Here is a 12,325-nt window from a genome sequence, read left to right as displayed (position 1 = left end):
CTGCCTATCAGAGATCTATGGCTGTGTCAACACAACGTGTACAATGTGATTGACATTGCAGGGCCCAATCAGATCCTGCTGTATCACGTACTCTGTGTGACAGCAGTTCTCCCAAGTCTCAGCAATTACAGGTGTGTGAGAATCATTTTCTTTTTCTGCCTGATCTTCTTTGGGAAGAACTACTTGTAAAAGGAAATGATCAACTCAAACCAAAAATTGTGTTCACGAATTACACTTGGAACGTAAGAACAATCGCAAAAATACCTCAGTACATAAGATATGCCTCTATACTGATACACAATTTCAAAAATGTTTCTAAAGGCCCTATGCAAATAGCACATACCTTCAGTTTCTAATCATGAGATCTTGAATATAGTCATTTTGCAGCCTGGTGAAATATTTTTATACTGAATGGCATCTGATCAATATAGGGAAAGGTGCGGAAGACATTGTGACGCAAAGGGTTAATTAGCTTGAACAGTGTAGATGAGCGTGATGCCTGCTGAAACCTGAAACAACGTGGAAAAATCCACTATGTCGTTTTCAAGTTTGTTTTCCAACATTCCATAGATAAAATTATTTGCAGCTGCATGTGTAAGAAGCACGATGTGTAGGAGAGAGAGACGAAGGTCGTCTTAACCCTGGGAACGGGAGTACAGGAAAAAGGCAGAAAAAACAATGGGAAGGGAACAGCAGAGAAGCCAAGGGACACGCGCTGGTAACATAGGGTTATTTAAGCACTGAAGCTCGCAGATTGGGTTGTGAAAGCTGCCATCGCCAGGCCCACAGCGCTGCCTCCCTAGTTTGCTGTTCAGAGACCGTGACACTCAAGGGGGAGAGAGGTCCATGCGGGCAGTGGAGGGCTTCCCAGCATTTTGTGGATTAAGTTAAGTTCCACCCAGGGATAAAAGGCCTTTGTTTCTCTGTTCTATTATTATGATTGATTATTATGCTTCCACTATGTTTATAATCTGAAGTATTCAGTTCGTTTATATTTTGCTTCCTGCACATCTTAATGTGAGCTTGCTGCCGTAATTGAAATATGTGTTTCGTATACAGTTAATCACAGCTTATATCTGTCAATTAACTCTGCTTATATATATAAATAGATGTCAATGAACTCTTTGCTCATATATAAATAGATGCTCTTTATTGCTGGTTTTTCATTCTACTTCGTTGATGTGCCAAAAATGCATACCTTTTACCTGAAATTCTAGTAAAGCTAAATTGTGTTCATAATTGGGGTGTAGTCCTTCATTGAGCGTCCTTATTGACTTATATCGAACAGATCAGGTGTCAATCAGTCACCTGGATAAGACAGCATCCAAAGAATTGATTGGTAGGAGGCATGTGACGTATACAAACTATACCAACCATGGACATCTTTCACAAACATTACACATGTACAGATGTTAGCACTTACCTCAACATTGTGTGCATGAAAAAGGACTAGGAAAGGAAGTGGTCCTATCCAAATCTTCATCAATGGTTCCTTTCTAAAAGCCTCTGTAAACTCCACGATTTGGCGAAAGAAATCTAAAATAAGAAATTTTTCTCTAATTAAAAGGTAAAAATCTCAGCATCAAAATGTTTTCCCCTAGGCCTGGCACATATCCAAATTATTGCATGCATACTCATTTATTGTAAGAGGCAGTATTATATCCTGAGTAATAACTCTGGGTAGAATTCTGGCACTCACAAATGTGAGTGACCCGATGTCTCCCTGCCCGGAAATCCCAAGTTTTGAAACTCTGGAGCCAATATTTCCAGGCCTAGAGGCACCGGATGCAGTTTCACCGAAGGGCACCCAGTGAAACACAACTGGTGCAGAGGTAGAAATACATCCCTGTCCCTTTCGGACCTCTGCAGCACTAGTAAGGGGTCATACAATGCTACGCTCGACCTGGCCCTTACCCCTCCTGTGCATTCCTGTGACCCGTCTCCGTCTCCCATCGCCCACAGCACAACACGAGGGGAGCAGACAACGAACCCCCCCACTGCCCTTTACCACTCCAACCCTCACCCGCACTCCTGCTGATATCGTTCACCTGTTCCGAGCAGACAGAACATGTCAGAGGTATTCCTGGGACCATTTAGTTATTCCCCATTCCAGGGACACAATAGCTGGCACTGGTTCCCCACTATTTTTGCATCAAATTCTGAAAAACTCGTTAAGGACAGACATTGAGTCAATAATATAACCACAATGGTCTGGATAAATATAGGAAATCTATCAGACACAGTTGGCAATTTCTCTCTTCAACCCTACTTCAATCAACTCTGCTAGTGAAAATTACAAAAGGCAACTTTCTATTTTTAGCTTTCTCAGTGTGTTTAACTACACCTCTCACTGATGTCTCATCCAGAGAAATCATACAGTACTATTTCCGACCAGTCTTCCCCTTACCACACAATGTCACTTCTCTCCAGGGTTCTTTTTCCACACTTGGTGTTACTCAGCATGTTAGCCTGCCCACAAAAATAGCTGGTCATACTTGGGTCCCATTTTCGCCTCATTTGAGAATACTGTTTAACAAATGAAATAATGTTTGTTGTGTGACCTAATTTTCTTTCCTGTCTGATTACGGTAGGTTTACAACTCTGTACTCTTTAACACTCCTACCACAAGTAAATCACCCGTACGTCTACCATAAAACATGCTTCAATTTGGAGCTCTCCGTTTGGCCTATTTAACTTCCCTATTGTTCCATTGCAGATGGTGCCTAAAATACACCTATAGCTTGGAAGGGTACATGTCAAAAAAGGCTACAATGTGTTTGGACACCACTCACATATACGACAATATATATGTCTGCCAGGAGCACCACTGTGCTCTGACCGAGGTTGCAGTTTAAAGGCATTGCTGTAGCGCAAATCAAGGAAAAATGCCTCCATCATGTAGGAAAACTCATTCTTCTATAATATTAAGTCACCTCAAAAGTCCCCCTTGTAGCTCAGAAGGCAGGGTGACTAGCATATAAATATGTGACATACTATTTAGTTCTAAGTGTCCTTTTGCAGTGAAAGAAGGCATAAAAGCAAGTTCACTGTGCAGGTGCAGCTATATTTTCCACAGGACAGGCTTAGATATTATTACATTAATTAATTCAGTATCTCAGGTTGGGAAAATGCTAGCACAGATAGGGAAAATGCTAATTTAATGGTGGACTCAAATTCCTGATAACGTGCATGGAAAAGTAGCTTTATCAAAATGCACTTTATCCTCTTTTAAACCAGTTCTGTCACTTATCACACCTCCAGAGCTGGACTACAACCCCCTTAACTGGGACAGGTAACAACTCTAGCTCAGAAAACACTGGCCTGCCTCAGAGCCCACGAAGAGAAGGGAGGTGTTAAGTGTGGACTATTTATTTTTGAAAAAGATTCTAAAAGTGCTTAAAGTGTGTAAGCTTACAATGTAGAATGAGATGCATAAAATATAAGATATAGAAGTATGTAATTTGGTAAGTAGGTGATGTCAATAGAGAATTGGAGGTTTTATGAATTCGATAACATGTAATTGAGAGTTAATTCAGGATACCACTGTTAACTAAGAAATGGAAAAAATAAAGCAATGGGAATATACAGAAATATGGAGTAAGTTATTGTTTGTTATGAAAATGGATAAATATTTATCGATAGGTAGGTAAACAGACGGGGGAGGGGCCAAGCGTTTAAGACAGCGGACATCTGACTCCGGGGCTCCAGACCAAGGCACGCAAATTATGCCAGCAATCCGCCCCAATATTATCAATTTGATGAGTCTTGCACTGTGGAAGAGTGGACAACGCTCTGGTGTGTGCTGTGGCTCGATGCAGCAGTTTGCGGCAGAGCCGCAACAAATCTGCGATAGCTTTGACAAGCTACGGCTTAATGCTGGGCTGCCGGCCTGATAGTCTGTCCTCCCTCCTGGTGCTGCACGGCCCAGTGACGAGGCAGTAAAGGCCGCTGGAGCAGCCCAATGGTGACCAGTGGTGAGGAGGCCGACTGTCCTGGGAGCTGGACAGGCGAAGGGGGAGTGCGGACTGGTGGAGGCGGTCACAGACGGTGGGTGCTTGCATTGAGGGATGTGTGGCCGCAAGCTCAGGCGCTCGTGAGACCCGCTAACAGGCACTGGTCTCCGCAGGTTGACAAGCTGCTGCTGATGCCCTGGGAGAGGGCATCGAGTTCACCCAGTGCTGTGGGGCCCAGCTGGGTGCAGTGGAGACGCGGCCTGGCGCAGGGCCTTACAAGCGGAGATAGCCAACCACATCTGGACACCGGTGAGACCTGGCGGGGGCATGAGAGGCGGCCAATCCGCAAACAGCCGTACTTGCTTGGGTGTTTCATGGGCTAAGGAACAGGAATTGGCCTTTTACCTAGGATGGGCCCAGAACAGTGTGATCCTTGCCTGTTGCCTGCTTGGTGTGTGACTGGATACCCCCCATCGTAATAACTGGGACTGACTGAAAGTACCCTTTGGAGATCGCAGCCATAATAAGTATCTACGATGCTGGTCCCGGGGCGCATGTTGCTGTGATAAGCAATCCACAGGGTCACTGCAGTGGGGGCCATAGAGACAACGGGTGTGGCCCCACTGGCCATGAAGTGATACCTGGTTGGCACGATAGGGCGCAATAAAACCAAGCTTCCCAGACTGCATTAATGTGGGCAGACAGCTCCCTACCCTCGGAAGACTCTATTGCATCGACTCCGTCAGACTGTATCACCCCCCACGCGAGCAGAGCCTACGGTCAACAAATTGGATATCATCCTATAGGAAATACGTGACTGCAGAGTAGCCATGGAACAGGAACTCGCGCCCTTACCACAGATGATCATCACAAGCTTGTGGACAGAGTCAAGTTGACGGAACAAACACTAGCTACCTTAACACCGGCGCATGCAGAGCAGGGTTCTGTGATGGCACAGCTGCATAAACAGGTGAAGCACTTTCAGGACAGAGCCGAGGATGCCAAGGACAGGGCACGCAGAATTAATATCGGCCTTGTGGGACTTCCGAGGGTTCCGAAGGAGATCACCCCATTCAATTCATTGAAACATGGCTGCAGTCACAGGTGGGTCCTGAGGGCCTGTCCGCTCTCTTCACAGTGGAATGTGTGCACTGAATACCTGCCAGGAAACCCACTCCAGGGGCCCCTCCGTGACCGATAGTGGCAAAAATATTGAACTTTAGAGACAGAGACATGCTACTCAGTGCAGCCCGAGAGCACGCACCCTTCACTGTTGCAGGGTCAAGAGTGTCTCTCTATCCGCACTATACAATGATAGTACAATGCCGACAGGCTTCCTTTCAGGAAGTGAAGTGCCAGCTCATAACCCTTAACCTTGTGTATGCATTGATATTTCCAGCTACGCTTATAATCATACATGAACGGCGCACTCATTTTTTTGATTCACAGGCGGTGACCAGAGAATGGCTAGATCAGAATTTCAAGGGATCGCAAGATGGACAATCACTTAGGTCTGTGCCTCAGGTGTCTGGCAGCCGGGCCTGGCATACCCACCGTAAAGCTGGTGCTGTAGTGGTTAGGGTAGAGCCGCTGTCCCCACAGCAGGCCCATGATAGTCAACTGGAAGCCATTCAACTCGCTATCCTGGCCTTAAGTCCAGTACAAAATCATCCTCTGAAACGTACACTTATTCCCGATTGTAACATCACAGACAGCCAATAACCTGTAAATGCCCAGACTGTTGTAATACCCATCTACATGCTTCCAATACAGCGTTGCTAGCTGCAGTGCCCGGGGGGTGCCCCTCGCCACACTGTAGCCCATTGTGGTAGGTTACTGGCGGTACAGAGGACTCGGAGACGGAGATAAGGTAAGAGGTGTTTTATTTATGTGAGTTTTGGTGTAGGTATAATGATGGAAAGGGGAAGGGAACGGACTCCGGTAACTGTAGATCTATTTGAGTCTTCTTTTGTCCGATTTTAACCGTCTCTTCTTCTCTGTTTCTTTAAGGTTTGATGGATGTCAGCTCGTCTTGTCTCCTGAGGGTACCGGAAAGGAAAAGATATGGTAGGACAAAGGTAAGTCGGATGTGGGGTTGTTCTTAAGGGGTTCTATTGTTAGTGGCATGCAAGGAGGGAAAAAAAGGCACTCGGAGTTGGATGAAAAGGGTTGAAGGGAAGTGTCCAGTTGTGAAGGGGGGGGTATCTCACACGTGCTCTTGGCAGGTATTGTCACTCTCTTTTCTCTGACGTGACCAACCGTACTCTTGGTGCAAACCCCGTGCCCTTTTCCCTGTTCCCACCCCAGCCCTCCCTTCGTGCCCGGTTTCCTTTCCTTGCTTCCCTTTATATAAGTAAGCGTTATGGAGCCCTATAAAGGACCGTACCTTGCTGAGCCACGACCCTCCAGGGTCGTGGCTGGGCTCGCTGGTGTTGATTTCTGGGCTCTTTGGGAACTTCTCTTCGCGTCTCTCGGTTTTCCCGTCCTGTGGGGAATCCTTGGTTCCGGTGTTCGGTGTTCCTCCTGGACCCAGCGTCTTCCACTCCGTGCTCGGCGTCTTCTCCTCTATTCGCTCTCTCCGGGACTCCTGGCACTCCACCCCCTTTTGGGAGTCCGTCGTCTCTTTTCTCTGTCGAACCCGGAAGTCCGGGTCCGACGCGTCCGATAGCATTCTCATGTCGTCATGCCGTCGTACTGAGGGAATGTGCGGTTGGCGACAGCTTCGGGAGCTAGTAGAGGCGGTCGAGGAGACCCGTCTACACTCCCCATCCCATGATCGGGACTGGTAGGGGACCGAAGAGGTGGGAAAGCGGGACAGATAATCTGCGGGGCCCCGCTGCGATCCCGGGACGTGGCGGACCTGATACGTAAAAGGTTGGAGCTCAAGAAACCAGCGAAGGATTCTAGAATTAGTGTCTTTGTGAGAGGCGAGCCAAGTGAAAGGGGCATGGTCGGTGTAAAGAACTAAAGGTCTGCCCAAGAGGTAATATTGTAAGTTCTCCACAGCCCACTTAATGGTGAGACACTCCTTTTCAATACCGGGTTAATGACACTCTCTAGGGAGTAGTTACCTGCTGATGAAAACAACGGGGTGATCATGACCCTCCCTATCAGGTTGTGTGAGGACCGCACCTAGACCGACATTAGAGGCGTCGGTATATAGATGGAAAGGGGCGGAAAAATCCAGACACTTAAGGACTGGTTCGGTGGTAAGGGATCGTTTTAAGGATTCAAAACTGGTCAGCTGAGAGTCAGACAACGGGGCTAATGTAGAGGGGTGCTATTTTTGTAGGAGGTCGGTGAGGGGGACAGCAATTGTGGAGTACTGTGGTATAAACCTGCGGTAATACCCTACTAAGCCCAGAAAGGATCGTAGGTCTCTCTTGGTCTTTGGCATTGGTACTTGTGAAATGGCCTCAATCTTACTTTGCTGGGGTTTTAGAGTTCTGTTTCCAATCAAATAACCGAGGTATGATATTTGAGTGTTCCCTATGTTGCATTTTTTGGGATTAGCCGTGAGTCCTGCTTTAGCCAAGGCACTGAATACCTCGTCGAGATGGTGTAAATGATCCAACCAAGTATCACTAAAGATCACAATGTCATCCAGGTAAGCAGCCGCAAAGTCATGGAACGGTTTCAATAACCGGTCCATAAGTCGCTAGAAAGTAGCTGGGGCCCGTGGAGACCAAAGGGGAGGACGGTAAAGTGATATAGTCCTGATTGGGTCGCAAAAGCTGTCTTCTCTTTGTCTTCTGGCGTGAGGGGAATTTGCCAATACCCCTTCGTAAGGTCGAGGGTGGACAGATATTTAGCTCTTCCTAGCTTCTCTAATACATCATCTACCCGAGGGATTGGATAGGTATCAAAAAGTGATATGTCATTTAATTTGCGGAAGTCGATGCAAAATCGAACAGACCCATCGGGTTTCGGGACGAGAACCACTGGGGAGCACCATGGGCTCACCGAGGGTTCGATTACCTTCAGGGCCAGCATTTTTTTTATTTCCTCCTCTATAATGTGTTTCCGGGCTTCTGGAATTCGATAAGGACGGAGACGTACAATCTGCCCCTCTGGGGTTTTGATGTGGTGGTGGATTAATGTGGTCCTACCTGGGGTCTCAGAAAAGAAAGGTGAGTGATTCTGTAAGAGGGTGGATAGCTGTGATTTTTCACTGTCTGCAAGTGATTTATTTATATCTGGGAATACTCCCCCTTCTTTACTGATAGTGGGATATAGTTCTAATCCTAGTGTCGTGGATGGTGTAATAAGGAACCCGCTGGCGGTGGTGCTACTGTTATCTTCCGGCTGCTCCCATTTCTTTAGCAGATTGACATGGTATATTTGAGTTTTCCTTGGGTGGCGATTTAATTCAATGAGATAGGTGACGGGGGAAACGGCTTTTATTACTTTATAGGGACCCTGCCCTTTGGCTAACAGTTTATTTTCAGAGGTTGGCCGCATTATAAGTACCTGGTCATCGGGGTGGAAGGATCTTAATTTGGTTCCTTGATCATAATACGTTTTTTGGTTGGACTGTGCTTTTTCTAGATTTATTCGTACGTCTTCCCATATGGACTGCAGCTGCGATTTCAATTTGTGGACATATTCCAGTAGGGGTTTCTCTTCCTCCGCTTCCTCTTCCCATGTTTCTGCAGCCATAGCCAGGAGACTACGTGGTTGTCTCCTAGATACCAATTCAAAAGGACTGTGTCCCGGGGAGGATTGTTCATGAGTCCGGATGGCATAAAGGACCAGAGGTAATTTCTGGTGCCAATCTCTTCCGGAATCATCCACTACTTTTCGCAACAAGGTTTTGATGGTACGGTTATAGAGTTCCACCAAACCGTCTGTTTGGGGGTGATATACAGAAGTTTTTATTTGCGTGATCCCTAATAGTTTACATATCTGTTTCATAAGGCCTGACATGAAAGGAGTGCCTTAATCAGTGAGAATTTCTTGGAGAAAACCCGTTCTGGAAAAGACAGTTATCATGGCCTGAGACACTGTTTTTGTAGTCATACTAGATAAAGGAATAGCTTCTGGATACCTTGTGGCGTAATCGACGAGTACTAGAATATAGGTGTGACCTCAGGAGGAGGGTTTGAGGGGACCGACTAGATCCATACCTACACGGCTGAATGGGACATCTATAATGGGTAGGAGTTGTAACGGGGCTTTCCTAGGGACTCCTGGTTCCGTTAGTTGACATCTAGGGCACTGCAAACAATAACGCCTCAGGTGTGCATAGACCCCTGGCCAATAGAACCTTCGTAATAGGTACTCTTCCGTCTTTTCTCGACCGTAATGACCACACCCTGGCTGGTTATGAGCTAAGAACAGGACCTGATTTCGATAGGGTTCTGGTACCACCAATTGTCTTTTCTCTCCTGTTGTGGATTTGGTGACTCTATACATAAGGTTTTTCTGTATCAGAAAGTAGGGACCCACCTTGGTTGAGGATTCTGTTTTGGCTACTTTTCAGGCGTGGCTGAGCGTAGGGCCCTGTCGTTGGCTATCCCTGAAGGAAATAGTTGAGTCCCCAATCTCTGCTATCAGTTTGCTAGAGTCTGGTTCAGACTTCGACTCTTGATACTTTAATTTCTCTTGTCTTTTCTCCCTTCGTGTTAGTTTTATGCGAACGGGAGGGCTCTCAATAATACTATTGGAGAAAGGTGCTTCTATCCACCAGTCCGGGGATTGTCGGGGTACTTTGGTCTTATCCAACAACTGAGAGAACCGGATATAGTCCGTTCCGATGATGCAGTCTTCTATCAGCCTGTCCATAATCCCTACTGGGAGGAAATCGTGATGTTCATCCCATTCTATTCTAACTAACCCTAGTGGATACTGTCCCTTGTCCCCATGAATACAACAAATAGTGACCCACTGGCTCGGTGCTTGGTCTATTGGTTTCACTAGGTCTTTCCGTATCACTGACTGGCTACAGCCCGAGTCTACTAAGGCTTCGGTGGGATTTCCATTTATTTTTATGACCTGTCTGAACTTATAATTTCCCCCACCTGTACATAATACTCTACGCCGGGTAACCCCGATTTCCATGGGTTCAACCCTGTCATGTTTCCTGGGACATGTTCTCGCGATATGGCCCCATTCCCCACAGCTAAAGCATTGTGGTTGTTGCATGTGACTACCTTCTCCCTGCTTATGTGACCCTGCTTCTTCCAGGGTATGCCGGGGCATATATTTAAGTGGGGCCATAGGTAGTCTCACAGTGGGTTTAGGGGTTATCGGTTTAATATCAGCAGATCGGTGATAGGCACAAGCCAAGTCTATGGCCATTTCTGTGTCGACCTTGGGATGTTGCCCTATCCAATTCCGGGTGCTGTTTGGGAGAGAGTCTAGGTATTGTTCTGAAATAATCGTTTTGATTACGTCTTCTCTATTTGTTCCCAGAAGTCCCAGCCATTTTAATCCCAAATCTTTTACCCTGAAGTAGAAAGTACGGGGATCTTCACTCTGTCCCCATTTCACTTTTCTGAACTTTATTCTGTAGTATTCTGCGTCGTGACCGACCCTTTCTAGGACACTACGCTTGATATCCTTATATGGTGTGGTGCCTCCTGGATTAGCGGCCTGGTAGGCGGTCTGTAGGATTCCCGTTAGAAGTGGCGCAATATATTGTCCCCACCGCTCTTCAGGCCATTATGCTGACGAGGCTACCCGCTCGAAGTTTGTAAAGAAGGAGTCGGGATCTTCTCCTTTCTGAAATTTTTGTAAAACATAGCTCGGGACATTGGGATGGACCTTGCTGGCTGCTATGGTGTCCGTTAGTTTTGGCAGAGCAGTCTCATGTACCAGCTGGTTGTTGATTGTGGCTTGGCTTTTTAAAGCCGTTTGAAGGGCCTCTCTGTCTTCTTTCGCCTCTCTTTGATGTGCCTCCAAGACTAATTGGAGGTGTCGTTGGCCCTCTGCCAGCTGTTTAATCGTGTCCTCTATTGTCGGTTTCTCCTCCATTTTGTGTACCTCTCAGTAGCCTTGTAGGTCTGCAGAATCCCACTTCTGACACCACTGTGGTAGGCTACTGGCGGTACAGAGGACTCGGAGACGGAGATAAGGTAAGTGGTGTTTTTTTTATGTGAGTTCTGGTGCAGGTATAATGATGGAAAGGGGAAGGGAACGGACTCCGGTAACTGTAGATCTATTTGAGTCTTCTTTTGTCCGATTTTTAACCGTCTCTTCTTCTCTGTTTCTTTGAGGTTTGATGGATGTCAGCTCGTCTTGTCTCCCGAGGGTACCGGAAAGGAAAAGATATGGTAGGACAAAGGTAAGTCGGATGTGGGGTTGTTCTTAAGGGGTTCTATTGTTAGTGGCATGCAAGGAGGGAAAAAAAGGCACTCAGAGTTGGAGGAAAAGGGTAGAAGGGAAGTATCCAGTTGTGAAGGGGGTGGTATCTCGCACGTGCTCTTGGCAGATATTGTCACTCTCTTTTCTCTGACGTGACCAACCGTGCTCTTGGTGCAAACCCTGTGCCCTTTTCCCTGTTCCCACCCCAGCCCTCCCTTCGTGCCCGGTTTCCTTTCCTTGCTACCCTTTATATAAGTAAGCGTTATGGAGCCCTATAAAGGACCGTACCTTGCTGAGCCACGACCCTTCAGGGTCGTGGCTGGGCTCGCTGGCGTTGATTTCTGGGTTCTTTGGGAACTTCTCTTCGCGTCTCTCGGTTTTCCCGTCCTGTGGGGAATCCTTGGTTCCGGTGTTCGGTGTTCGTCCTGGACCCAGCGTCTTCCACTCCGTGCTCGGCGTCTTCTCCTCCGTTCGCTCTCTCCCGGACTCCTGGCACTCCACCCCCTTTTGGGAGTCCGTAGTCTCTTTTCTCTGTCGAACCCGGAAGTCCGGGTCCAACGCGTCCGATAGCGTTCTCATGTCGTCATGGGAACGCGGCCGTCGTACTGAGGGAATGTGCGGTTGGCGCCAGCTTCGGGAGCTAGTAGACGCGGTCGAGGAGACCTGTCTACACCCATATTGTTACAATGATCACTGTCTACAGTTCTGATTGTTGCTCACCAGCCCAATAATTGCTTCTTGTTATCTACATGTGATATCCTTATATTCTCTGCCTTGATATCGGGAATTATTATGTGCCATTTTGTCATGGATGGGGCCTGGGTCCAAGCCTTTGTTAATGAAACAGGAACATGTTTGTCTTGCAGATGTGTAGCATGGTGCAAGAACCACAGCACCCCCTTAGCGTAAGCCTTGGTATCTTCAAATCAATTAAATTTTGTTCTATTTGGTTAATTGGTCAAGCACCGTTTTTCATGCTGGACCACGTATTGAGTAATGTTAGTTGTTATTACACTTCTGTCATTGTTAGAAGGTGGGGCTCATTGGGTCCTTAGTGGGGGAACTGA

The 12,325-nt window shown here is 47.0% G+C and overlaps 1 protein-coding gene across 1 annotated transcript in view; it reads right to left on the bottom strand.

The window, feature by feature from the left end:
• The window catches only part of CYP4V2 (cytochrome P450 family 4 subfamily V member 2), a 286,243-nt gene that overhangs the window by 227,868 nt on the left and 46,050 nt on the right, over positions 1-12,325 (bottom strand). Inside the window, exon 2 of the mRNA XM_069200117.1 lies at positions 1,424-1,536. Within this exon, the coding sequence (XP_069056218.1) occupies positions 1,424-1,536 (113 nt within the window). The remainder of the gene's footprint in view (positions 1-1,423; positions 1,537-12,325) is intronic.

Source organism: Pleurodeles waltl, chromosome 1_2 (genome assembly GCF_031143425.1).
Source record: "Pleurodeles waltl isolate 20211129_DDA chromosome 1_2, aPleWal1.hap1.20221129, whole genome shotgun sequence".
In the NCBI taxonomy this organism is placed as follows: domain Eukaryota; kingdom Metazoa; phylum Chordata; class Amphibia; order Caudata; family Salamandridae; genus Pleurodeles; species Pleurodeles waltl.
Note: the sequence above shows the minus strand (reverse complement) of the source record. Positions and strands in the feature narration are given on the sequence as shown.